Source organism: Gallus gallus, chromosome 2 (genome assembly GCF_016699485.2).
Source record: "Gallus gallus isolate bGalGal1 chromosome 2, bGalGal1.mat.broiler.GRCg7b, whole genome shotgun sequence".
Classification (NCBI taxonomy): Eukaryota; Metazoa; Chordata; class Aves; order Galliformes; family Phasianidae; genus Gallus; species Gallus gallus.
This window is the reverse complement of record NC_052533.1, coordinates 103352546-103379287: the sequence shown is the minus strand read 5'-3', so window position 1 is coordinate 103379287 and position 26742 is coordinate 103352546. Positions and strand designations below refer to the sequence as shown.

General features: G+C 41.5%; 1 protein-coding gene and 1 long non-coding RNA gene across 21 annotated transcripts in view; both read left to right on the top strand.

Annotated features, from left to right (window-relative positions):
* Positions 1-26742, top strand: part of ZNF521 (zinc finger protein 521) — a 232920-nt gene that overhangs the window by 82115 nt on the left and 124063 nt on the right. For all 20 annotated transcript variants that reach the window (XM_015277992.4, XM_015277991.4, XM_046938231.1 and 17 more), the window contains one exon: positions 13453-16805. In XM_015277992.4, the coding sequence (XP_015133478.1) occupies positions 13893-16805 (2913 nt within the window). In that variant the 5' untranslated portion in view covers positions 13453-13892. The remainder of the gene's footprint in view (positions 1-13452; positions 16806-26742) is intronic.
* On the top strand, positions 20645-23505 carry LOC121109635. The gene is made up of 2 exons (XR_005857335.1): positions 20645-21367; positions 22421-23505. It is a non-coding gene; the product is annotated as an uncharacterized LOC121109635 (long non-coding RNA).

Genomic DNA, 26742 nt, shown 5'->3' with positions numbered 1-26742 from the left:
TCAACAAAAGTTCAGGTCTTTGTTCTAGAAACTGCCTAGGAATCAGCAAAAAGACGTGCTTTACCTCACGTTGAGATAAGTCTGATAGTGTTGACCAGGGGAATGGAACAAACAAGTAGGAGGAAGAGGAAGCAGCAGCAAAGCGTGGTGCAAGAAGTAAGGGGCTGAGTTCAAATATTGTCATCAGAAAATGGTTTATGGGCACTAATGCAGAGGGTGAACACATCCTGACACTTTGCTGAGCATTGGGGATCCAGGAAGTTACATATCATCCATCCAAGGAAGTTCCACTTGTAAAATACTGTCAAAGCCCAAGACATTCAGGGCAGCCTGGTTCTGCAAAACAATAAAATTATTAATCACTCGACTAACCCACATTAATCAGTACAGCCTAGTAGCAAAGTTATTAATCAGTTTGATGATCTGAGCAATCTTGCAAAGAAATGAGCCTACTCGGAATTTTCAGAGTGAGAAAAGACTGTGTGTAACAAAATGACGGGAAACAATACTAAAGCTCTTCAAAACCAAAACGTTATCTCTCACTTCACTATTTCTGTTTCACCCATCTCCAACAAGATGGGTGAAACAGATGGGCAAGAGTCTTTGAGACCTCAAGAAGCCTCAGACGATAGGAGTGCATAACTTGGGGTGTAAAGCGCAGCTGGACACTGAAATGAGGAAGAATAAAGCTCAGAGTAGTAAACAAAGTTTGACCAGTATACTTTGGTTCTGGAAATGATAAATAATAACAGCTAGTGGCAGCTGAGTGCTTTATGACAAGAACAAGATGACAGTAACTAATTTGTCCCAGATGAAGAACAAAATCTATTTTTTGTAGATACAAGGCTGGCTAATTGAAAACTTGTGAGCATCGACAATTCAGGAATACAGAGAAGGGCCTTTTTGTTAGCAGCTAATGGCCTTTCCACTCGCTCAGAATGCACACTGGCTGTGTGCTCTCTCTAAGGAGCGGAAGGCTTGGCTGTCTTCAAATGTGGGTACCTTTTGTGGCTCAGCAGAGTCGAAACTTTCAGAAGCTAAGGAAAAGGTTCTGCCTTGGACAGGCCACCGCTTTCTATAGCAGGTTGATGACACAGGCTATTGAGTCCTTACTGAGAATTGTTTGTCTTCTGGTTTTAGACGGCTTTAATTCCTCCAAATTGCTCCTTGAATAATAGGAAAAAGGCAATTTGAATTTCAGTGACAGATTGGACATAACAGGTTGCAACTATTAGGTCTAATTTTACCATACTGAGAAATAAAATTGCCTAAACATAAACATCGATCACTGATGCAGTAAATTAATTTGTACAGAAAAAGTAGTTTAACTGCAGTGCACATTAAACATAGAAAATTTTCAAAATTACAGCTCTCTGAATTAATTTGTACACTTGTTTACTTGTTAAAAGCAAAGCGTAACTTCTCTTTCTTTTTTTTCCTTCCTCATTGTGACTTCAAATTGTGAAAAGCAAGAACAGCCATTCAGGTTGTCCAGAAAAGAACAGAGACAGCTCTGCAGCTGTGGATGTAACCCAAGTTCTTCTTTGTTGTCTCTGTCTCTGAACACATTAATAGAATTACTAAAGACCTCTTTGAAATACTGTTTCATCCTAGCAAGCAAATTCAGCATTTTAATCGGCCTGAGTTATGTTTTGTTAAGAATTGGTGGTGTGAAGTAATTAAACAATTTTACGATTTGGTTCAGCGATGAGTTTGCATTCAAGTGTGTCCTCAGGCTTATTTAAACTGTTGAGATCTTCCAAAGTGTTTCATACAAAATGTCATATGCATCTTCTTATTTCTCCTGCCATGTCTTTTCCAAAAATCTGCACGTGCTACTACCCCGAATTCTAATATGGTGCCTAGAGACTTCACATAGATGCCGGCCAACTTCTCTTCATTCTGGCAACTGCTATTTATAATATGTTTACGGTTGTATAAAACAAAAAATAGCATGCTTTTCTTATTTTAAGCCACAGCTGTAACGGTAGTGTTCATGTGGAAGCACAAATGCGTATATAAGCTTTAAAAAGGTAGCCCGAGTCACAGCGGAACAGGATCTGCCAATGTGGCTTATTTTGATGGTATCTGGTGTCTACTGCTTTCAAGGACAGTAGTTCGATTCAAACGCAATTCTGATAAGTGGCAGGTTTTCATGTCTTTAATGCCCTGACAAGGGCATCACTCTCAAGAGAGGGAGGTGAAACCATTTGGATGAGAATTTCTTCCCCTCGCCTTTGTGCTGACACACCAAGATAATGGACAATTAATAGCGAACCTTCTCTGCAGGGAAAGTCTAGGGTTATCACTGATACAAAAGTGCTCGAGAAGTGTTTGGACACGAAGGGGAGAGAGAAAAAATAAGCATAAAAAGTGCAGTGCGGGACCAGCGCAAGGCTTAATGTGCAGGTGCAGGTTTTTTTCACCTGAAATTATGGTGAATGATTTGTCAGTAGCAGCAGCTGTAACTTTTTAGACCTGGTTCACTGCTCTTGACATCAAGCAAAGGATGAGAGGAACCTTGCCATTTATATCCTTCGTGGTGGTGAGAAAGCTGGTTGCTATTTCCCAGAGATACCAGCTGGCGGGACTGGCTGCTCTTAGTTACTACGTGTGTCTTGTTGTAAAGTTAACTGCAGCAGGATATGGAGAACAGGTCTAAACAAACCGCTTCTTCACTTTGCTTCTGCTCCCCCAACAGCCTTTTCGGCTCACCTTCAGCCTCATTGTTCCCATTTGTATTGCATGGGGATTACTTTCCTTTCCTGGCTCTCAGCACGCACGCTTACCTGTGCTTGGGGGAAGGCTGCTTTCTACACGGCAAGTCTGTGCAGCCCACAGTTTTTGCTTTGTTGTGAAATCCCAGCAATGCTCAGTCCCTCCCAAAACAGTCAGCTGCCCCCAAGTCACCTGGAAAAGGAGTTGCTGGAGGTTGAAAGTCAACAGGCAAACTGCCTTGGGGATTATTACAGCAGCTGCTTATGCACTGTACCTCTGCACCAGATCTAGTGATTGACACTGTGACTGCGTGCCTCTGTTGTCCATGTAAACAGAGCAAAGACATACAATGTTTCCTGAAGTTAGACAAACCAAAGATTAGTCTAAACTGAGTGTGGAACAGGTTAACTGATCTTTCTCTACCGTAAGCTTTCATTTGTCCCTAGCAGCACTGAGCTGTCAATACAGCGTACAGCTACTGATAAGTATGGGTTCTCCTCAGCCTGGAGAGATCTGTCTGATAAGATAAGATGGCCTTAAAAAAGAGAGAGAGAGAGAAAGTACGTTAACTGCTTTGACTGCAAAATACCCCCTGGTAGCCAGAGATAAGACACCTTGAGCTGCTCAGAAGACCTTAGACAGGATGTAAATGAAGCCAATAGGAAAAAAAAAATCATTTCAAATCCAGCCACTATTCTGCTCTACTCTTATTTCCAGCCTGACAGCAAAAGGCTTAATTTACTGTGTTTCACACCGAGCTTCCATCCTACACTGAGGAAGCTACAAAGGGTTGTTTTAGATATATGCTTTAACAAAGCAGAGATCTCTTTATTTCTGGAGAGGCCTCTATTTCAGACAGTTCATCATGAGTTTCAGCAGGCTCTGATGAATGGAAATTATACAGAGAGGAAGGAAAACGCTGCCTTTTTCAAAGAATCTCTCCATCTTCTATAAGTAAATTGCCCAGATAAGCCTTTATTACCGTTAAAGAACTGAATGAAGCATATGTATTTTAAATGTAACCCTCACCTTGCAAAATTCCGCAAGGATGGCCTGGTGACCCACCAGATAGGGAGGCAGGTGGTAGAAGTGATATTTACAGGTGACAGCTTTATAGTAGCATTTGGTGCTCCTGACTGTTCTCAACTGGGAAATTCATCATATCCCAGTTACAGGCTAGAGCACCTATTATTCAGTGAAAGCCACACATGCTTACCTGCTCCTATTGCATGCTGAGAGAGGGCTGTATTGCCTGGCACTGCGGTTTGCCTACAGTGAATCATAGAATCATTACAGTCGCAAAAGACCACTGAGATGGCCTAGCCCAACCAGAGAAAGGGTACCAGGGACATGCTGCCCCAAGGTGACAGTACTGCCCGAGAGTAAGCATTTGTGTGCCATTCTGAGCACCAAAACTTAGTTTAAAAACCAAGGTTATCTTTGCTCGGGGACATCGCTTTGAACAGCTGTGCAGCACATCTGCACTAACAGCCAGAGCTGGAGGAAAAAAAAAAAGAGCCAAAAATGGGATGTAAGCGAATTATAAGAAGCTAAATAGAAATTGTTATCCAAAAGCAACCTCTCTGGGTCCTCCTCCCCAGTTTGTCAGTGTGGTTTTTTTTTAACCAAAGGTTTCTCAGGTATCTGTGGCTTGGCAGTCTCTGCAAACCACCCTAGATTGAGCATCTGGGTGCCCATCACCTTTGATCAGCCTGCTGCTAAGCTCAGGGCACAGCGGACACTTACAGTAGAAAGTGCTGTGTTCCTGACTTCCCTCTATAGGGGCCACGTAGTTCGAGTACTAAATGGCACGAGGCCTAGATTCATTCCCTCAGCATCCTGAGGGGATTCAAAGCCCCGTTTCCTGCCTCTAAGCAGAAGGTCCTCAGATCTGCAGGGGTCTCTTCCCATGGAAGCTGGGCTCACTGGAGCAAAGAGCACCATATTCATAGGGCTGGTAGGAGCGCATTTGAGAAAAGGCTGTTAACCTACTGCGAATTACACTCATTTAGTGCGGGGGCTCTTGCAGTCTGGAACTCGCGCTTAGGTTTATTTTTGTTTTTCATCCAGCCACTCTTTAATGTATAAAGAGCCCAGTCCTCCCCTTTCCCAGCTGCGTGCCCAAGCTGCGAGGTTGCAGACCTTTTCCTGCTTCCCTTCGGGGCCCCATGAATTCTGCTTTCTTTGCTTCTTAGGCTCCTGGAGACACCCAAGTCCCTTTGCAGATCTAGGTCCAGGAGTTTTCACCTGTGTAAATAAGACCGCCACCACATCTCTGTCATTTGAAGAAATAAGCAGTTCTGTGTTTATTTACTGTATTTCATTCTAGCACACTGTAAAATAACACCGCTATGTTTTTGAAAGCGTTAAGTGACAGCCTTGCTTTCACTTGATCTCCATTCCCTTTTACTTTCCATTTCCTATAAAAAATGTTGCACTCTCTTTCCCTGGGTTTCTTTCGGTTGTGATTATTTACTCCTTTCTTTCTTCTCGCCTCACATTCCTTTCTTTTTGTTTCCCACCCCTCGCCTTCCTTTTTTTTTTTTTTTTTCCTTTGTCCTACTTTAGCCCCCATCCAAAATGTATCTTACTGCTGTATTTCTGGTCTTGAGGCAATGAAGCAATGAATTGGGATGGTTGAAATAGAGGCACAGGTGGGAGGGACAGGCGCAGGCTGAGTGTGAGGTGCACCTCCCGCAATCCCTGCAGACTTTCATGATTAAACTCTAGATTAACAGAAAGAAGGGCGATATTCAAATGAGAACCCAAGGTGGTGCTTGGCATCTCACGGGTTTCTGCCTGCAAATGCTGCTCAGGGGCTCCATCTTTTGTCTGAGCCTCCAGCTACGGAGGTTTTGACAGGCTACCCATCTCCCCTCAGGGCCTGGGGGCTGGGCAGAAATGGGGGCTTGGAAGGCAGCTTTGAAGGGGGGGGTTCAGTCAGCTTTTAGGGTGTGAGCCTCTGGATCATTTGATTTTGGAAAGGAAGGAAAGAAAGGAATGCTTTGCTGGTTTCGGACACACTCCTTATGTTGTGACCTGTGAAAGAAAGCAGCAGCCAACTCATTTTAATACCTGTATGCCATTGGAGACTTTTATGACTTTATGACCAAAACCATGGTATTGGGTCTCTGAGGCTTCAGTGTACTTCTGCAGTTCAGGGAAGAATTGGAAGGACAGAGTTTCTTGGTCTTGTCAGTGGGAGAGAGCACGACCCACTAAAAGCAGAATGCATAAGAAATTACTGGTGTCCAGTGAGGAGCCTGAACTCTTGTCCTCTAGTTGTGCGTTCTTAATAAGCAGCACAAATACTGTTAATCAGCACATATTATAATGATTATTTTCTACCACAGCACTGATTAACTGAATCCCTACTTTTGGTACACGAGGTTGTTAACATACAGGTTCTTAGGAGACCGCTATTATGTGCGCGTTTGCTAGAATATTTGAATGGGTTTTCTGCTCTCCCATTATCTTGCTTCAAAATGTAATTATTCTCGGGGTGATTTTTCCTGACCCTAGCTTCAGATGGAACAAGCCTGGTGGTCTCTGACTCATACCGTACAAACAAACAAACAACTACTAAGAGAAATAGTAACTTAACAGCGGAAGAAGTACAGTGTAAATGTGTTTGTCACATTGAAGCAGTGGACAAATGAGCTAATTTGAATCGCTTAGTTCTTGTATAGTCACAACAAAACAACCCCTGTAAATTAATTGCGTGACATGTGATTCCCAATTATGTAAAGCAGTATAATAAGCTTTGAGGATGGTGACTGTCATTAGTTATATGTAGAGGACTGTAGAAAATTGCTTATTCTTTCTCTTTGCCTTGAGAAGCACAAAGTACAGGCTTCCTCAAACAAACGGAGGGTAGGTAGGTAGCTCTGTGTTCTCCTAGTTGCAAATGGGGTTTTGTGTATGATCTGAAAGGTGAAGCAAAATGCGAACTGCTCACATTTTCTTTAATTTGGCTGTAGAAGACGGAATTCATTGGGCTCCGTCTGTTCAAATGATCTTTAAGCAACAACTGAGGAAAACATTTACGCTCCTCTTTACATATGTAATGGTAATATATCTTGTGAAGAAGACATAATGGAACTGGAGGCTTCGGTTACCTTAGGAGAGCGATACAGGAATGTTAACTACTTGTCTAAGCACTAAAGGCATTTTATTAAAGCAAGCAGGCTTTTCCTGTGAGGTATTAAAGCATCTTCTTTGTTGTTTCTTGGAGCTGACTTTCTTATGAAATTTAACGTGGGGAAACCTCCCTACCGGCTGTCTGGGTTTTGTTGATCAGGAACCCCCGTATGTTCTTGCCCCAGTAATCTTAACTGTTAATGCATTTAATTGGTGTTCCCAAAGTAGTTTTGAAATATTGATAGATTTTAAAAACATCTGTAAATTATAAATAATTTTTAAAGTTCACATTTCTCTTTTGAATGCCCATTACAGAGTATTACTTTTCAAGCCATTTAATAAGTTATGAGACAAATGAGGGAGTTTAATGTGGGGTCACTGATGTGAAAAAAACGTGATGGTTATATTAAAGTTGCAGTTTGCAGTTTTTCCAAAACTCTGTATCTTTCTATAGAAAAAAAAAATGGAGAATATGATATAATAATGATATATATTTTACTGACAGTTACTTTAAGGGTAGGTATTCTCTGCAAATTCTATTAAAGTCTTCAAAATCATAGTTTCTTTTAGTGACGTGTATGTTAGGACATCGCTGAAGCCATGTTAATGTCTAAATGCTATCTTTTGATCTTCTTGTTATTTAGATATATTCTGCACACAGCACCATATTGTTTTATTTCAGTAATATCCAACCTCTTCATTTTCTGTTTGTTCACACCTGCGTATTCCCTTAAGATTGCTTATCTCATTTTCAAGGTAGCCCTGTAGACAATTAGTGGTGATAGTAATATAAAATGTGTCCAGCACTAAAACCTGAAACAGCCATTACAAGTAAACTATATGATATATAATAACCACTTCACTCAATTACCTGCGCAAAAATGCAAAGATTTAAAGCTGTGGAGATCTATCATACATCCAGTTAACTGACCTACCAACCTGCTGCTTAGTCCTTCCTTTCCTACCATTTGAATTCTATCTTCTAGTTTGTTATTGGGTAAAATGGCAAAGCTGTATGTTGTCCATTCAAACATTTCAATATGTGTATGAGCATGGCTGCATGTATACAGTTTTGTGTGGACAGCCCTTTGGTTGGTGGAGAGAAAACAAGTAACATCTACACCACGATTCAGTGCATACATGTGCATACACATTCATCAATCTATTGGCGTGTGAAGGCTGTATTATTAGATGTGCTTATGTTCTGCTGCTTGGTATTTGTCATTTTTAGTATCCATTCCCTTCCTGCGTATCCACTGTTACAAATTTTGTCCCTTGCTATGTGGTACTTAAGATAGGGTCCTGTAGGATGGCAGTGTGACCAGTCTGCCATTACCACTAGCTGGGCAAACCAGTAAGAGAGTTTCTGTAGGACTTGGAGCTGGGGGTTGTCCATCAGCTGAATGGCTGTGCTTTCTCCTTGCTTGGGTCCATTCGCTTCAGCTTTTTGCCAGCTCTGTGTTTCAGATTGGAGGAAAAAGGATTTTTCTTGCAGGATGGCTCAGACCTGGGAGATACGAGTTCTGCTTCCTCCCTTGCACAGATTACATTTGTAACCTGAGGCAAACTGCTCCAGCTTTTCTGTGCCCCAGTTACAAGAGCAGCAAAACAGGGAAAACAGAAAACTTCTTTTTATAGGATATTGAGAATATTAATTAATTCGTATTTGTAAGCTCTCCCCTATCAGAGGAACGTTATATATTATGATGCATAAAGATTTGCTGGCATTTTCTCTAGGAAGGTGACCATTTGTCTAGAGGCAGCAAAAATATGATTAAATCATACATAAAATAAGGCATGATAAAGCAAGGCATGATAAAGCAAGTGCCTGGAGCGTATTCCAACCAAAACGTGCCTATGTCGTAAACCTTTCTGGTGACTAAATAACGTTTTTCTGAAGCCGTACTGTTAATTCAGTCAGCAGCACTAGGGAAAAGATCACATTTAAAGACTTCACGACTACTGAGGTTGGCACATGAGTGGCTGGCTGTGAACTCCACAGAGGTGCTTTTGTGCTTGGATGCTCCCCCTTCTTCCCTCCCCCTTCCATGGGATAACTCCTTCTGGTATTACTTCACTTTTCTGTTAGTGAGCACTTTCCCCCATAAATATGACTGAACAGGTGTTACTCTGCTACTAACTGAGTTTCCAGCTGTCCTCCTCCAGCACAGACCAGGCAAAATCTGTTGTTTAGTCCTATTAGACAGACTAGAGAACTATCAAGCCTGAGATGGAGGTCTTCCTTGCAGGATACAGTAGTTTCGTTGCCAGAAGATGGTCAGGAAGGCCTGGCTGGCTAACAAAGACAGTCCTTCAGCTGCTGGGTGTAGTTCCAGTTTTGCATCCCCTTTGGCAGCAACACAGAGACTGCTGCAGTGTGGCCAGCCAGCAAAATTAGGAAATAAGGACCTCTTTTATTTACTCAGGCTGCTGAATCATGGGCATTTCTGTCTGCTTGGAGAAAAGTCAGGCAGCTCTACTTTCCACTGGAAGTCTCAGGAGTGCTTGGTACTTTCATCTCAGAGTGTTCGCACACTTGTTTTAATGTGCTTTATGGAAATGGTGAAACTCAGCAAGTACAGTTGGTGGAGAAAAACATCTGCACTAACTATTCACACACATTTGCATCTTTAAATAGACTTTTAGGACTTTTAGCTGATTTCCAGCGAAGTTTTTCGCTTGCGAGTGCTAGAGCTTTCTTAGAGGCAGTGAGTGTGAAGTGACTGGTTCCAAAAATTAAAAATTTACATGGACATGTTAAGTGCATCATACTGAAACTCAGAATAGTTGCCATGACACAGAAAAAGCATTTACAATAAGTAGCACTTAGTGAGTGGCGAAGGATAAAGAGGACGTCGATACAGAAAATATGTTTTAAAACTCCATAAACACTCTGTGGCGTACCTGGAGTCCTCCCCTGCCCCCAGATAGTTGTAGACCACTCCTGGGGACTTGTATCTGAATTTCATCTGGAGTATTTGAAAACAGCTTGTGATAGCATTTAAAGTCAGTATTTGTAATGTTGACATAACTCAGTGGGTAGGTGTCTGCCGATTTATATGCACATGGATGTATGCAGAGTAGCAGCAAACTGTTTGTGTTTTCTATCAGAGTGACTGGCAAAAAGGGGTTGAAAATCTTTTATCTCATTGGCAGGCCAAGCTTCACCCCAAGCACAAAGTCAAGTCTGTGTGAAGTGCCCTTGGAAGGGGAAGGGGTGGGGTCCCCCCTCCGAGCCTAGAGCCTGTTGCTGCTCACTGAATGCCACCTTGAGAACACAGCCTCAACACGTGGTGGCATGTGGTGGACTACAGCCATTTAGAAATCCATGGTGGCATGTGGTGTATTATCCTCATGGGGAAGGGGTTAGATCTGCTGTCCTCGAATCCATTTCTAGACAGCCCCTCAGCTCACATGTGAACATGAGGAATGTTGTGAGTCCATACTGCACATCATTCACCACGCTCACACTGGAGTCCATACAGCAAAAACCAATTTGCAGCAAGGCATTTCCCTCATCAGTAGGAGCAAGGACCCTCATAGATTGTCAGTGGGCTGCGGGCCTCGCCGCAAGCCCTTCATGTGAGCGCACACAAAGGCCCTCCTTCTGGAGCTGCAGTCGCCTGGGGGTAGGCCAGGAAGCCATGCTGGCCACCCTGTGTCACTCCTGCACAGGAAAATCCTGTTGTCCTCTGCGATGTGCTGTGCGGGGTTCCCCAGGCCTGGCTGGGAGGAAATGGTTCTTCAGGAGCACAGAAAGGGCAAATTTTCAAGTTTCAAGCAACACAAATGAACACCAAGCTAGTGGTTTGCTTTCTTCCTTTTTGCTCTAAGAAAAATTCTGTGCAGGATTAATATGGGCTTGGATTAAAAACCCCAACAGCAGTGTGACATGCAGAAATACTTGTGTTTGCTGGCTGGAAAGTAAGAACCGGTTCTGTGCTGTAAAAACACTATTCCTCCTGCACTATTTTTTTTTTTAACCTTGTATGAAAGCTAAAGGAGAGAACACAAGCAAATCAGGAGAATTGGATGGGGGAAAAGGAGCTCCCATTGCTTGTCCTGTGGTCATGCTCAGAGCTCAGTCCCAACCCTGCTGCCAGTCCAATGTCCCACTGGGGCTCACAAGCCAAAGGGAATAGTTGTGTAAGAGGTAAAACCAGGCAGGCAATAGCCACAAGAACAAAGTGATTTACTACTGTGTCAGTGATAATGCACCATTTGTAATGCTTACTATATATTCCTCTAAACATTTATACAATAATACATCATTTTTGAATGGGATATACATTTTAATACTAAATTTGGTTACAAAATATGTGGCCTAGGCAGTTGCAGGCTATTTTTCTTTGCTCCGTTGCTTGATATAAATTTCTGTTTATCATCTGGCAACGCACGTATGTCAGAAATATATTTGATTTTTAAAGGACAGAAGCTTTTCCACTTAAGAAACCTGGCTGAAAATGTTCATTTGAAATAAAATGTAACAAAAGGTAACGTTTTTTTCTGCGAGTAATTTTTCCCATGCTATGATCATTTCCAGTTTTAGAGTCAAACCCAGCAATTTGAGAGGGCAGTACACAGATTTGCATCAAAAGTCTCCCATGAATATTCCAGTCATTAATGTACCAACTTGAAAACTCAACTGTCTGGTATCATTTAGTAACTATGACAATAAGTAATGTTGCTTCAGTACACCGCAAAGCATTTCGTTAGATGATTGTACTTCGTTGGAGGAAAGGAATTTTAGTTTAGTTTAGTTTTTTTTTTCTTAACAAAACTGACACCTTCGCTTTCCGTTCAAATTTGGGATGCTTAGGCTTGGGATTGCTTTTTTATTTAAGTATTACTAGTGCAGATTCATACACAGATAAATGCAGATATGTACTGGGGTATGTGTGCTTATGTGTGTGAGAAAGGTGAGTGTACTTGTGAACCTCTCCCCCATTCAAGAGGTAAACAGGAGGGTAAAAAACATGGATTTTCAGCTTATGCTGAAAAGCATTGTGTCAGTGGGCAAGGATCCAGGAATGGTGTTTGGTTGTTTTCTCAGAGTTCGATGGTTACCATCTGGCATTGATAGGGAGATGGTGTTGTCATCAGTTTTGAGATGCAGGAAAGAAATGAATACTCATCTGTTTCCTGTGGATAAGCAAGAGGTTGATCATCTAGTAAAATCTTGTTACCTTAAAGAAAACAGGCTTGGAATTTGTTTACATAATATAGGCCAGCTCCAGCTTGTATGTTAGTGTGGCAGCTTCTTTGAGAGAAGGATGGTGAGGTAAAGAAACAGCATTTTTCAAGAGCACTCTAAGAAAGATGTTTTTCAAAAAGATTTATCTTGTCTCTTTCTGCTTTATTACTGTAATTAGTTTTACTTTTAAAAGGAAGAAAACCACCAAGCGTTACCCATGGAAAGGAATAAAAGAATTATTTGATTTAGAGTGGTCTTTCAAGCATTCTTATGAGTTGTAGGCATTGTAGCATTGTAGTTTATGCTTAAAACAGAAGGTGTAAAAATTGTAGAGCACACCTGGTAAAAAAACCACCAATTACGACTTGCCCTGTGTGAAGGTGAGATTATATCATGGATAACTAGTTTAGTTTATCATCTGGCTAGCATTTCTGTTCTATCTGTTCCTTGTTACTCATAAATCTTTCAGCTTTTATCATAATTGTTTATCATTTTTCCTGTTTCCAGTTTTCCACAAGTTGCTTTGTCTGTGATCACCTCACAGTACAGGTTCTGCTAGACAAAGGAAGTTCAGCTGGCTGAGGCTTTTGCAAAAAGGAAGAAATGGTGGGCAACCTCTTGAACTTGAAAAAGGAAAAAAAAAAATGCTGTTCACTTTTGACCCTTGTGAAACTTTCTAATCTTCCGTCATCTTGGCTGTTGGTTTGTTAGTTTGTTTTGAACATTTGATGATCTAGCTGCCAGCTTTCAGGAACTGAATTTCATAGTTATTGGAGAAATCCTGTTGCACTTTATTAGAGAAAATGTTACCGTTTATACTGTTGTCCTGTTCCTTCCCTGTAATTTTTCATGTTAGTGTTTAGAATAACACCCAAGTCTCTCTCAGTAATAGGCTACATTCAAAATCAACTTCAAGGGAAAAAAAAAATTGAGACAAAGCAGAGGGAATTTTTTTTATTAAATATTAGGAATGTGGGTTGACTATATTAATTTTAAATCATTCCTGTAATATTTTCTACTTTCCTTTGACTCTTCAGATGCTCACATAATATGCAAATCATTTTCCAATGGATACAAAAGAAACATTAAGTATATTAAAATCTGCATTTTAATAAATGTGTCAGTGTATAATGCATATCCTGCAACTGAGAAAAAATGATAAAAAAGCAATAAAAAGGTAATATAGGCACAGAACTATTTAATAACTTTTAATGTTTTACAGTCTGATAAAAATAAATGTGGTCTTGAAGCTGTTTGATACAGGTTTAAGAAATGCCCTAGTCTGAGTTTAATACGTTTTAGCTCTTTAGGAGTAGCAGGTCTGTGTTGGTCGCGTGCAGCTGATATCTCCTTTGACCTGTAGGGATTAAGCTTGTGGACATGTTTCTTTTTCATTTCAGATGGAGTGGATGTTGAGGATGACCCCACTTGCTCATGGCCAGCATCATCGCCTTCCAGCAAGGACCAGACTTCCCCAAGCCATGGAGAAGGTTGTGATTTTGGTGAGGAGGAAGGAGGCCCAGGGTTGCCCTATCAGTGCCAGTTTTGTGACAAATCGTTCAGCCGCCTCAGCTACTTAAAGCACCACGAGCAAAGTCACAGTGACAAACTCCCTTTCAAATGCACTTATTGCAGTCGTCTCTTCAAACACAAACGAAGCAGGGACCGCCACATAAAGCTTCATACGGGAGACAAGAAGTATCACTGCAGTGAGTGTGATGCAGCATTCTCAAGGAGCGATCATCTTAAAATTCACTTAAAGACTCATACGTCCAACAAGCCATATAAATGTGCCATTTGTAGACGTGGATTCCTGTCATCCAGTTCGCTGCACGGCCACATGCAGGTTCACGAGAGGAACAAGGATGGCTCTCAGTCTGCTTCCCGGATGGAGGACTGGAAAATGAAGGACACTCAGAAGTGCAGTCAGTGTGAAGAAGGCTTTGATTTTCCTGAAGATCTTCAGAAGCACATTGCGGAATGTCACCCTGAGTGTTCTCCTAATGAAGACCGATCTGCTCTCCAGTGTGTTTACTGTCACGAACTCTTTGTAGAGGAAACGTCTCTGGTGAATCACATGGAGCAGGCTCATAATGGTGAGAAGAAGAATTCATGCAGCATTTGCTCTGAGAACTTTCACACTGTGGAAGAGCTGTACAGCCACATGGACAGTCACCAGCAGCCAGAATCATGCAACCACAGCAACAGCCCATCATTGGTAACTGTTGGCTACACCTCAGTCTCAAGTACCACTCCAGATTCCAATCTCTCTGTGGATAGTTCAACAATGGTGGAAACGGCTCCCCCTATACCAAAAGGCCGTGGAAGAAAGCGGGCAGCTCAGCAAGTGCCAGATATCACTGGTCCTTCAAGTAAACAGGCAAAAGTTACCTATAGCTGCATTTATTGCAACAAACAGTTATTTTCCAGCCTTGCAGTTTTGCAGATACACCTGAAAACTATGCATTTAGATAAACCTGAACAAGCCCATATCTGTCAGTATTGTTTGGAGGTATTGCCATCTCTCTACAATCTGAACGAACATCTTAAGCAAGTCCACGAAGCTCCGGATCCAGGGCTGATTGTTTCCACTATGCCTGCCATGGTGTACCAGTGCAACTTCTGCTCTGAAGTGTTCAATGACCTCAACACGCTTCAAGAACATATCCGATGTTCTCATGGATTTGCCAACCCTGCTGCTAAGGACAGTAATGCGTTCTTTTGCCCCCATTGCTACATGGGGTTTCTTACAGATTCTTCTCTGGAAGAGCATATTAGACAAGTCCATTGTGATCTTAGCAGTTCCCGTTTTGGTTCCCCTGTGCTCGGAACCCCAAAAGATCCAGTAGTGGAAGTGTATTCTTGTTCTTACTGTACAAATTCTCCAATATTTAATAGCGTTCTTAAACTGAACAAGCATATCAAGGAGAACCATAAGAACATTCCTTTGGCACTGAATTACATCCACAATGGAAAAAAATCCAGAGCCATGAGTCCCTTATCTCCTGTAACGATTGAGCAGACCTCTTTAAAAATGATGCAGGCGGTTGGAGGTGCTCCTCCTCGTCCTGCAGGTGAATATATTTGTAATCAATGTGGTGCTAAGTATACTTCCTTGGACGGTTTTCAGACTCATTTAAAAACACATCTTGATACTGTCCTGCCAAAACTGACCTGCCCTCAGTGCAACAAGGAGTTTCCAAATCAGGAGTCTCTGCTGAAGCATGTTACCATTCATTTTATGATCACTTCAACCTACTACATCTGTGAAAGCTGTGACAAGCAGTTTACTTCTGTGGATGACTTGCAGAAGCACCTACTAGACATGCATACATTTGTATTCTTCCGCTGCACCTTGTGCCAAGAGGTTTTTGACTCCAAAGTCTCCATCCAACTACACTTGGCTGTGAAGCACAGCAATGAAAAGAAGGTATATAGGTGTACGTCTTGCAACTGGGATTTCCGCAATGAGACTGACCTACAGCTTCACGTTAAACACAACCACTTGGAGAACCAAGGCAAAGTGCACAAGTGCATCTTCTGTGGTGAGTCCTTTGGTACAGAGGTGGAGCTGCAGTGCCATATTACTACGCACAGCAAGAAGTACAACTGTAAGTTCTGCAGCAAAGCTTTCCATGCCATCATCCTGCTGGAAAAGCACTTAAGGGAAAAACATTGTGTTTTTGAAACAAAAACTCCAAATTGTGGAACGAATGGGGCATCTGAACAGGTTCAGAAGGAAGAAGTGGAGCTCCAGACCTTGTTGACAAATAGCCAGGAGTCCCATAACAGCCATGATGGCAGCGAAGAGGATGTGGACACATCTGAGCCTATGTATGGCTGTGACATTTGTGGAGCGGCTTACACCATGGAGACTCTCCTGCAAAACCACCAGCTTCGAGACCACAACATTCGACCTGGAGAAAGTGCCATAGTGAAGAAAAAGGCTGAACTCATTAAAGGGAATTACAAGTGTAATGTGTGTTCTCGAACATTCTTCTCTGAAAATGGGCTCCGAGAACACATGCAGACACACTTGGGACCAGTGAAACATTACATGTGCCCAATCTGTGGCGAGCGGTTTCCATCTCTTCTGACTCTTACTGAACATAAAGTCACACATAGTAAGAGCCTGGACACCGGAAACTGCAGGATTTGCAAGATGCCTCTCCAGAGTGAGGAGGAATTTTTAGAGCATTGCCAGATGCACCCTGACTTGAGGAACTCTTTGACAGGGTTCCGCTGTGTGGTGTGCATGCAGACTGTGACCTCCACGTTGGAACTGAAAATCCACGGCACATTCCACATGCAGAAAACTGGAAATGGTTCTGCCGTGCAGTCCACGGGGCGCGCACAGCATCTCCAGAAACTGTACAAGTGTGCTTCTTGCCTGAAGGAATTTCGTTCAAAACAGGATTTAGTGAAACTTGACATCAATGGTCTGCCATATGGTCTGTGTGCTAGCTGTGTTAATCTCAGTAAAAGTGGTAGTCCAAGTGTCAACATCCCATCAAGCAGTAACAGACAAGGCATGGGCCAAAATGAGAACTTGAGTTCCATTGAGAACAAAAGCAAGGCAGGGGGACTGAAGACTCGATGTTCTAGTTGCAATGTTAAATTTGAATCAGAAAGTGAACTCCAAAACCATATTCAGTCAATCCACAGAGAGCTTGTTCCAGACAGCAACAGTACACAGCTGAAAACACCACAAGTATCTCCAATGCCCAGAATCAGCCCCTCCCAAACTGAAGAGGTAACCCTTTTTATTTTGCTCTTGACACCTTCCATCCTTCTGGAAAAAATCCCCCTTTTTTCAAGTCGTCTTGTCACTTGTCATGAAATTCTTAGGCTGAACCATGTTACATTTCCATCCGTAGCCATTAGCTAGTAATTACTTGCTTCTTGATATGCCTTACATCTTGGATTGAATTGTGCGGAATAGGACTAATTCCAGTCTCCCTAGGATATTGTCTTCTGTATCACTGAGGAGACCTATCTTCATGCCAGCACAACTGAGATCTGGAATCTTACCCCAGCTCTGTTAATGCGTTGGAATCCCCAGCTAGGAGTTGTGCTTACGGCAGGGAGCATTAATGACAGAGGAATAGAATGCAGTGAGCCAAAATGCTGGCATAAGGGGTAGATTTTTAAAAAATATTTGTGAACAACAAACTGCGGTGGGTTTTTTTCTTTGCAAATTGTGTTGTAGACATTGATTTTCTCACTTACAGCATATTTGGATTAAATAGAGGTGCAACGCTAGCCTTAGGTAAACTGGGAAATGCATTCTTCAGATGCAGTTTGAAGTACCTAGTGCCTGATGAATGGAATCCCGTTCATGCAGTATAACTTAGAAAATAAATCTACATTTCAGAAAAAAACAAAGGGTCAAACCCTTAAAAGATCTCGTCTGCTTTCTCAGACTCGAGTGACCAAGAAATAATGGCTGTATGGGGAGTAGAGGGGAAAGGTAGGGGAGTCATTTACCGACTGAAGGGAATCTGTTTTATCTCTGATCTTTAGAAATATTAGCAATAGAATGACCGAGAGTTAGTATTTTAGGCATGGTATTTTGCGTAATAACCTATTATAGTTCAGGAAGCCTTAAAACACAGCACACACAAATTAAAAGAAATAACAGCTTTTGTTTCGAGAAAGCTTATTAACCTGTAATGGTGCAAGTGTGTTGTAACCCATCACTGTGAATGCATATGGATACCCTGTGGTTAAAGAGCTGCTCTTCCGTCACTTTCATCACTCTCTATTTGTGAGCCCATCTGTTGGGCAAGAAATCTCTTAGCTTGTCACCCAATAGACATGTGCAAACTGGAGGGCAGGGGGGAGGCAGAGAGAAGGAGGGGTGATATATAAGGATGTGTGGTCCAAGAGGTAAGTGTGGAGCTGCTGAGAACATAGCTGGGAGGAGGCCACTGAAGCAGCACAGGACCTGGTGTGTTACCAAGAGGAACACTCCAGCTGGGAGATGAAAGTGTAATACCAGTCAGGATGCATCCACCAGAGAAAGACTCCATGCTTTTATGACATCTTCATCTCCAGTGTGCAAACTGGGGGGTGATGGGTGACACGTGGGGAATTGGATGTGGTGTGCAGTTAATGGAAGGAGCAGTTTGTTAGATGGAGAACTGCAAGTCTAAGGAAAACCTTTTCAAAGAAGAGAGAAAAGGAGTGGCTCCTATTATTGTACTTTTAGGCCATTGATGGTCCTGTAGTATTGCTGTTGAGTAGGAATCACTGAATGACCAACTGCAAATTTTTGATAGATTCACAGTCATCCTATTTTCTTTCATCTTTTCCCAAAAGGCTGCTTGATATCTCTCTTCCCAGTCATTTTGGAAGCCAGTTCCTGCTACCTCAAGCATGAACAGAATCATACATGTTAAGGCAGTTAACAATATAACATGTTGCCAATTTGACTTTCCCTTGCTTGTAAACTAAGGAAAATGAGATTTAGGCATTCTCTGCAGTGATGTAAGGTCAGTTAACTTTGGTGTCCTCAGGGAATCTTCTTGTATTTGGATCAGGTATAATCAAGGTTCTTATATCTTCTGATTGGCTTCATGTTTCTTTTCTTGCTCTTTTCAGTTTTTATCTTAGAAATGTATGTGAGATGAAAAAGCCTTTTAAACTACAGCAAGATTGTTGAGTAGCATTTGCATGCTTTCAAATCACCATTTGCCTTCTGCCTCCATTCTGAGCTCTTAAACTGATTTTTCAATGCCTGTGGTTCTGTCTTCACATATGTAACCTAGACTTTCAGATTCTTTTCTCATGGGAGGCAAAAAGCTATCAAGTTCCTGATAAAGCATTAGTACTTCTGGAAACTATAAATGCATGTTTATAAAATCTTGAAAGATAATTTAATTTTCTAACAGGTATTATTTCAAATTGTAGTGATGCAAGCATTATAGCAATGAGAATCAAAATTCAAAGTGGTAATGCAAAGACGTTCAACACTATAGATTTGTTATCCAGGCTGAGAGAAATGAATACATAAGCATGTAATGCAAACAGTAAAAACAAATCGGATTTCTAAAACTCATTATTAGTAAGTGGCTTTGCTCCTGCACTGGAAGAGTATTTGTTGAATTGAATGAGGTATTGAGGAAGGCTACTTAAACGTGCTATTTTGAAGAAATTTTCAACAACAACAAAAAATCATTACATTAAGGAGTGAAGGTTTCATTTGCGTTATTTATAGTTCTTGCCCTGAGTTTTCAAGCTTCAAGTAAATAACAGTTCACTTAAGAAGTGAGAAAAATATAAAGTAGTTATCAGACAGTTAACAGCGCTGAATACCCTTTGTTACTCAATTAAAAGATTACTGTGCTAAGAGTGCTAGAAGATATCTTTTTAAGAGAAAAGATAACAGTAAACACATGGCTTCTGGCTTCTCGGCCAAGTATTCTTATGCTTGAGCTAGAACACTTTCCTTTTTGGTCTGCACAAAATAATATGATAGGATGTAATTGTGCTATTGTCTTTAGACAGACAGACTTGAACAATTGGACTGTGGATAGATAGCTATTGAAAGAGCTTTTAAATTAGTAAATCCCCAATTTATTCTTCGAGCTTAATGAGGTGCTGAATTCAGGCTGTAGATTTTTTGCAAAAGTCCTACATTATTGCAAGTATGCTGTTAGGCTAGAATAGTAATCTTGGTGATACTTAATGTTTAAAAGTGAAGAACAAGGTTTGATATGAAAGTGAATTGAGAACTAGACAGAGGTTATTTTCCTGTCACTCATGTCCTTTGGCAGCTCGGACAAATCTACTTGAACGTCTCTGCTTCATTTTACTTATTGAGAAAATAATTTTGATAGTTTCTGAAAGTGCATTGCCAGGCTTAATTATGATACATTTTCTGTAAAGCACTAGGAAGATGAAAAGCGATGTTCAAGAAAAGATCTGCAGCTTTGCCTCTTTTGCTCTTCTTTACTGTGTTGCCATGCACCTAATGAGAGAACTGCTGACTCAGTAGAAATGTGTGCCTTTTCTTTTTAAGCTTCACAACTTCTGTACACACAGAACCATACCAGCATAACAGTTCAATAATAATTATACTGCTAATTGCTTAGCAGGCAGGGGAGGAGGGAGTGGACTTTATGCCAACAGTTCATTGGTAAAGCTGATCTGGTGTTAGTGTGAGCTGCTGTGCTCAGTTTGAGTACTGTGTCCAGGCCTGGGGCCCACAGCACAGGAAGGACGTGGAACTCTTGGAGCGGGTCCAGAGGAGGGCCACTAAGATGATCAGAGGGCTGGAGCACCTCTCCTGTGAGGAAAGGTTGGAGGGAACTGGGCTTGTTTAGCTTGGAGAAGAGAAGGCTCCAGAGAGACCTCATTGTGGCCTTCCAGTACTTGAAGTGAGCATATAAACAGGAGGGGGAATGGCTGTTTACGAGGGTGGATAGTGATAGGACAAGGGGGAATGGTTTTAAACGGAGGCAGGAGAGGTTTAGGTTAGATATGAGGAGGAAGTTTTTCACCCAGAAGGCGGTGAAGCACTGGAACAGGTTGCCCAAGGAGACTGTGGATGCCCCATCCCTGGAGGCATTCAAGGTCAGGCTGGATGTGGCTCTGGGCAGCCTGGTCTGGTGGTTGGAGACCCTGCACATAGCAGTGGGGTTGAAACTGCATGATCATTGTGGTCCTTTTCAACCCAGGCCATTCTGTGTTTCTATGATTCTATGATTGTATGGTGTCCTGTTGGTAACATCCAGAGTAGATGCTCAGCAAGCATAATTACTTCTGTAAGTAGCTTAAGTTATGTATCACTTCTTTCCATGAATGTGAAGCTCATGAGAATACTCTATTACCTGTGGCAATGCAGACAGTCCTTCATTAATAATACAACGACATTCTGGGTTTTCTGGTCCTGAGAAGGGGCAGTGCAAGCACACTGTCAAATTACTGCAGGAATAAAGATGTTTATGTAGCTGTTGCAAAAGACTTACAGAAATTCACTGTAGCAGAGAATCAAAGTGCTGAACAAAGGATAAAAGAACTAGCAACAGTGAAGCCAGCTGAAGAACTGCAGTGAGAATCTGGGGCTGTTCTCTGTCCCGTTGTGGTTGCAGAGAGTTGTATGCCAGGGCTGGCATGTCCCAGCAAGGAGCATCGAGCATGTCACAGCACCATTCTGGGAGGAGCTGTAAAGGTGCAGGCTGACACTGTGCTTGTGGAAGTGGAAGTCACAGAATTCAGGTGCCGAAGAGCTGGTGTCTCCCTGAATCTCGACGTTATCTGACCTCAGATGAATCTTGAAATGGTATCCCTAGGAGCACAAATGGCATTCAGGTAGGTGTTCTGTTCTACTTTTACTTCCCCCCCCCCCCCTCTTTATTCATGAGCACTGAATCTACCTTCCTTACTGTTCCTCTCCTCCATTCCCCAAGACTGCCAAATTCACAAAGACATAACAGGAACTGCCTTTTGAAGTAGTTGGTTTGTTTCAACAGTGGCTACTGGCAGTCAGAGGCAGAAAGAAGAGAGGAAAGACTAAGCAACCCAGAAATGTTCCCAAATGCATGCTTTTGGCAGGGCAAGCAACTGCATTTTAGCAACATAAATCACTGTGCTTTTAACTGAAGAAATGCACTGAAATCAATACTCATGCCTTTAATTGAAATACATAAAGAAATTAAAATAATCCTGCTCATCAGCAACCCAAGCTGATCATTTGAACTACAGGATTTTTATGGGTAAGCACATAGACTTGTAATGTAAACATTGGGTTTCCTGTCAGTGAATCCAGGCCCATGATTTTTATGCTGGATTTTGGATTCAGGGATGGAAAAAGATAAAGAAGGTTTGTTGTTGGCACAAAGATCTGTCTTTGAAAGAGTTTGTGGAAGTAATCTGTGGCAAACATATTTTCTGCTTCTGGAGTTTCAGAACGAGCTCACTAAAAATACAGTTTTACCTTCTGGCATCATTTTGACATTGTTTTCATGAAGGTAATATGTGGCCATATGTATTTTTAGTAAGGGCTACTCTGTTTTTCTAGACACAGAAGGCCACCTTCACATTACCGTAAGCTCTAATTACATGTAGTACCACTGCCATGGAGTGGCTGACAAGATAGCATTCGTCTTCTTTTTGTCTTTACACTTTCAGTAGTGATCTATCAGACAGACTCCTCTGTGTTTAACAAAGATGGTGTTATTTATTGTCCTGTTGCTATTAATCCTACTGAAGTTAAGCAGCAAATTTCCTACCTTCACTCACTCACCAGTTTGTGAAAGGAACTCCTTATGTTAATTGGGAGCTGCTAAACAGTAGTAAGTTTTTTTTTAGTTTCCTGTCCACTGATCATTAAAATCTAATGCTGTCTGTCATGTTGTTTGTCAGATGCTTCAGCTGAGAAATTTTTCACACCTTTGGAAAACTTTGCATCAGAAGAGGAAAGGATAACTTGTTCTCCAAACTTTACAAGAGTTCCAAACCAAGATTTTCACGAAACAAGGCAGCGGAAGGAGTGCCTCCTTGAAGAAAAGCAAACTAACAGGAGAGAGGCACAGGAAAACAGATGAAGACATTAAGCAACTCTAGAGAGGGCATATGTAAATGTATTTATGTCTCATACAGTTTCAACAAAGCTTTTGAGACAAAGATGTATGCTCCTGCAGATCATCTGGGCAGCCCACTGTTTTCATTGGACTTTCCGCATTCATGTACCTGCTGGCCAAGTGACGAGGGTAACATCACAGTTTCCCTTCCACACAACCTCAGTGGAAAATCAACAGTGATGAGTGTTAGAACTTTGACCTCAAAATCATGTAGAAACCACAATAAGCTTCCTCTTTTTTTTCTAGCCTGATCATCTTTGGGAACAAGACATGGGAAATCATAATATGTCTCTTTTTGTCTCTTTGCATTCTTCTCTTCCCCCTCTTCCTCTCTCTTCCCCCTCCACCTTTTGAACTAGTCGCCCAATTTCAACAAAAACTTTATAGCTGAGCAGGAATATTCAAGTCTATAGAGTTTTTACAACTTTTGGGAAGAAAAGTGACCCAGCGTAGACTATAGAAACCAGACAAGAAAGAAGACTTTTAGAGACCCAAACCAGAAAGATGGCTTTAACTGAAGTTCATACCTGGTTTCTCTGCAGAAGTCAATCAGCCACAAGAAATGAAGCTATAAGAAACCATGATCCACTCTTTGTGGTGATCACACAGCAACTTCTTAACTGACCGTAAATGTTTTGAGAAGTGCTATTTGTTTTGTTTTTTTTTTAATCACTGCTCAATAAAGCTATTATATGTAATGTGTGTATGATTTATCTCACACACCAAACATGACACCCAGATTTGCCACTCTGTCATCAGAAACATAAAATGGCTAACTGTTAATTTAAAATGAATTTGCATCCCCAGTACTGCTTTTTCCATAAAGGTGTACAGAATGAACATAAATGAACCACCTGATAAGTGGCATCTTGGAGAGTCCTCTTGTTTGACCTATATTTCTGTGAAGATTAGTGGTTGATCTTGTGCCTGATTGGTTGTTCCAAATCTTTGGATACTTTTTTCTCTTTCCAGTTTCATCTTCCATTTATTCTATTTACTGCATTCTTTTACAAATTATTGTACAAAATATAGCTGTAGATATGACAGCAGAAATGTTTGTCCTGCTAACATTAGGTGTTGCTATGGGGCATATCAAGGCAGGAGTCAGTGGGCACAAATTGAAATACGGGGGATTCCATGAGGGTAACAGTGGCACAGGTTGCCTAGAAGAGGTTTTGGAGTCTTGGTGTTGCTGCCTAAGCAGAGGACTGGTCCAAAATGGCCTCCAGAAATCCCTTCCAACCTCATCCACTCTGTGATTCTGTGGTTTCCAGAGTGCTTTTGCCTTGCTTGCCAGATGCACATCTGTGTTACCTTGTTGTCTCTTGATAGTTAAACCTTTATTGCTAGTATAGAGTTCATAAGTCAGGAAATGAAAAGGTGGGACATCTCAGTACAGTCCTACCATTAACAATGTGCAAATCAAAGAAAACAACCACAGCTTGCAGTTTTTTATTGGAGACCTAAGTTCAGTAAAGTGAAGGGCCTCACACGCATTCATTGATCATTTGTAATGCCTGTGAAATGCCTTTGAAAAGCCCCTTAAAAATATAGCCTCTTAGAAATGCAGTCATTAGAAGTTGCTTGCTGCTTGTATACCCAAAAGCAAGGTGGAAGGTAGGAGAGAAAGAGACTGTTTGTCCCGTTTGGTCATGCTTCCACAATTTTAGTATCCTGCATAGGATAGTGTTCCTCTCTTGCCTGTTACCCAGATTCAACACTCTATGCAAAAAGGCACACCTAATGGCTTATTATGTCTGGAAGACCTCCTCTTCCCTTTTGCTTTTTCTGAGAGGAAATAATGGTTCACCAACAGAGAATGATCTGAGATTGCAAGCTTCCAAATTTCCTTTTTCCACCTTCATTTCCACTGCCACAACAGTCCTCTTGGTTTCTCTTCTGATGGCTGAAGTAAGTTTGGTGCCGAACTCTAGGAATGTGGCTGTCTGCACGTGCCAATCCTGCAGCTTTCTCTGACAAACTTGCAGTTGATCCTGTTCTGCTGCTTGGGCCTTCTTTTGCAGGCCTAACAAGGGAATGTCTGCAACACCTGATGATTTTCATGAATGCTTTCTCTTAACCTTACTTCTGTTTAATCCCCACTTCACAGTTTCATAGTCCATATAATGGTGGTCTAGGCAAGCCTAGATGTACGGTATTCTGTTTCTGAAGTAAATCCCATGGTCTCTTTTTCTGTTAAGAGTATGGCAGATTGAAGCCCATGAACTTATTACAAGATGTACTACTGGAATTTTAAGAAGTAATATGAAAGTAAAAGATTATAAAATAGGACAGAGGGAGCTGTGGGAGGTTCCTGTAGTTCCCTTAGAGGAAAACATGTCTTAGAGGAAAGCATGTCTTCACAGGAAAAACTGCCAGACACAAACCGTTGTGGGCAGCGATGAAGACTGACTCAGTGGCATGCTTGTTTTGCTGGTACACCACTTCCTTGGGCAGCTCTGCTGCCCCTGCTGAGGTTTGCCAACTGGGCGTTCAGTCAGGCATCACTGCAATGTCAGCAGCTGTGTGCCCGCTCAGATGCTACTGGTATATTTGTTAACATTGATGTGGTCTAACAGAACCCATACAGGGTGGTGCTATAATCACAGCGGTATGATTGTGGAATTCAGTTAGTGGAATATTTTATAGTATAGGCAAGCTTTTGTATAGTTCCAGTCTTGTGAAGTCCCATTGACTTGCTCAAGTGCAGAGCTAATTGCAGGAGAAGGATCTAAGGGGTTTAATCCTTCTCCTGATATTTCAATGAAAATTAATTTCTTATATATTATGTATGAGTAATATATTTCTGTTTGTACATTAATATTAATGCTGCATATTTTTGAGCACAACTGTTCAGTAGGACAGACTTATCCTCGTATGTAATAGCCCAGAATTCTTCAGGAATAAAGGTTGAGTTGAAAGTGGACAAGGAAGGAAAAGAAAAATGTCCCGAGTCTCGCTTTAGAGACTGAAATTAATTGTCATTAATTTTCCATAGAGTGGGAGAAAAGTGTTTTTAATGTTCAAATTAAATAAACAAAATGAGGTGTATAAAAGGCCCCCAGTTTTGCCTTTCTGTTAAAATCCAGAGAGCTTTTATAAAATTTGTGATGGTGAAAAGAGACAAAAGAGTATTCTCTTGTGCGTACTTGCAAACTATTAATTTTATTGGTCTACATCTGTTGCTGATTGTTGGTGAAGAAAGTAGTGGCTTTATTGAATGGCAGTCTGTCTCAGTATGCTTTTTTTGTAAAACAAAGGGAAAAAAGAACGAGACTTGAAAAAGCCCAACAGCAATCCATCAGCCTACTCAGAGTATCAGCTTTTTGCATCTCAGACCTGCCAAGTCATGCTCTGCTGCTTGTGCTTTGATGCCACATCATCTGCAAAAGTATCAGTGCAGTCTCGACTGTAGTAGCCCGTTAACATCCATAGCCATGTAGCTGCTCCGAGATTGAGATGCAGAATGTGAGGATGCCTCATGATGGGTTTGCAGTTCTCTCTCTTGGCTCCTCTCTCTCTCTTATTTGATTTTAAGCGTGGCGTAAGGAGACAGAAAGAGGGAGGAATGTTGACCTGTGGGGCCTATTGTAGGGTACTTAGTTTAGCAGGGGAGTTGGACTCGATGATTTCTCGAGGTCTCTTCCAACCCCTGTGATTCTGTGATTCTGTGACAGGAAGTTCAGTCACACAGCAAGCTTCAGATTCCCAAGAACTGCTCAGCACATGCACTTGCAATGTTTTGAGGCCCAGTCTCACCCTGGATCAGGCCCTAGGATAGAAGATCAGAAAGAAGTATATTTGTTTTCCAGATCCTGAATCAAATTCATGGTACTTACAGCTATTTGTACTTATAAACTATGTAAACCTGACATGAAGTAATCAAGAGAAAATAAATACACAGACACATGATGCCAGTTTTAGAGTCCCTTTTCTGTCAGGTACCTGATTTTCAAAGACATGTAGAGAGGTGAAGGATTAGAGAGGTTGAAGGGAAGAGATGCAATTTTAAAATGTTGCAAGATATGTTTTCTGTATAGTGATGTGAGACATTGCAATCTAATGCACTTGATCAGCTAGAGGAAGAAAAGGTTTGTAACTAAG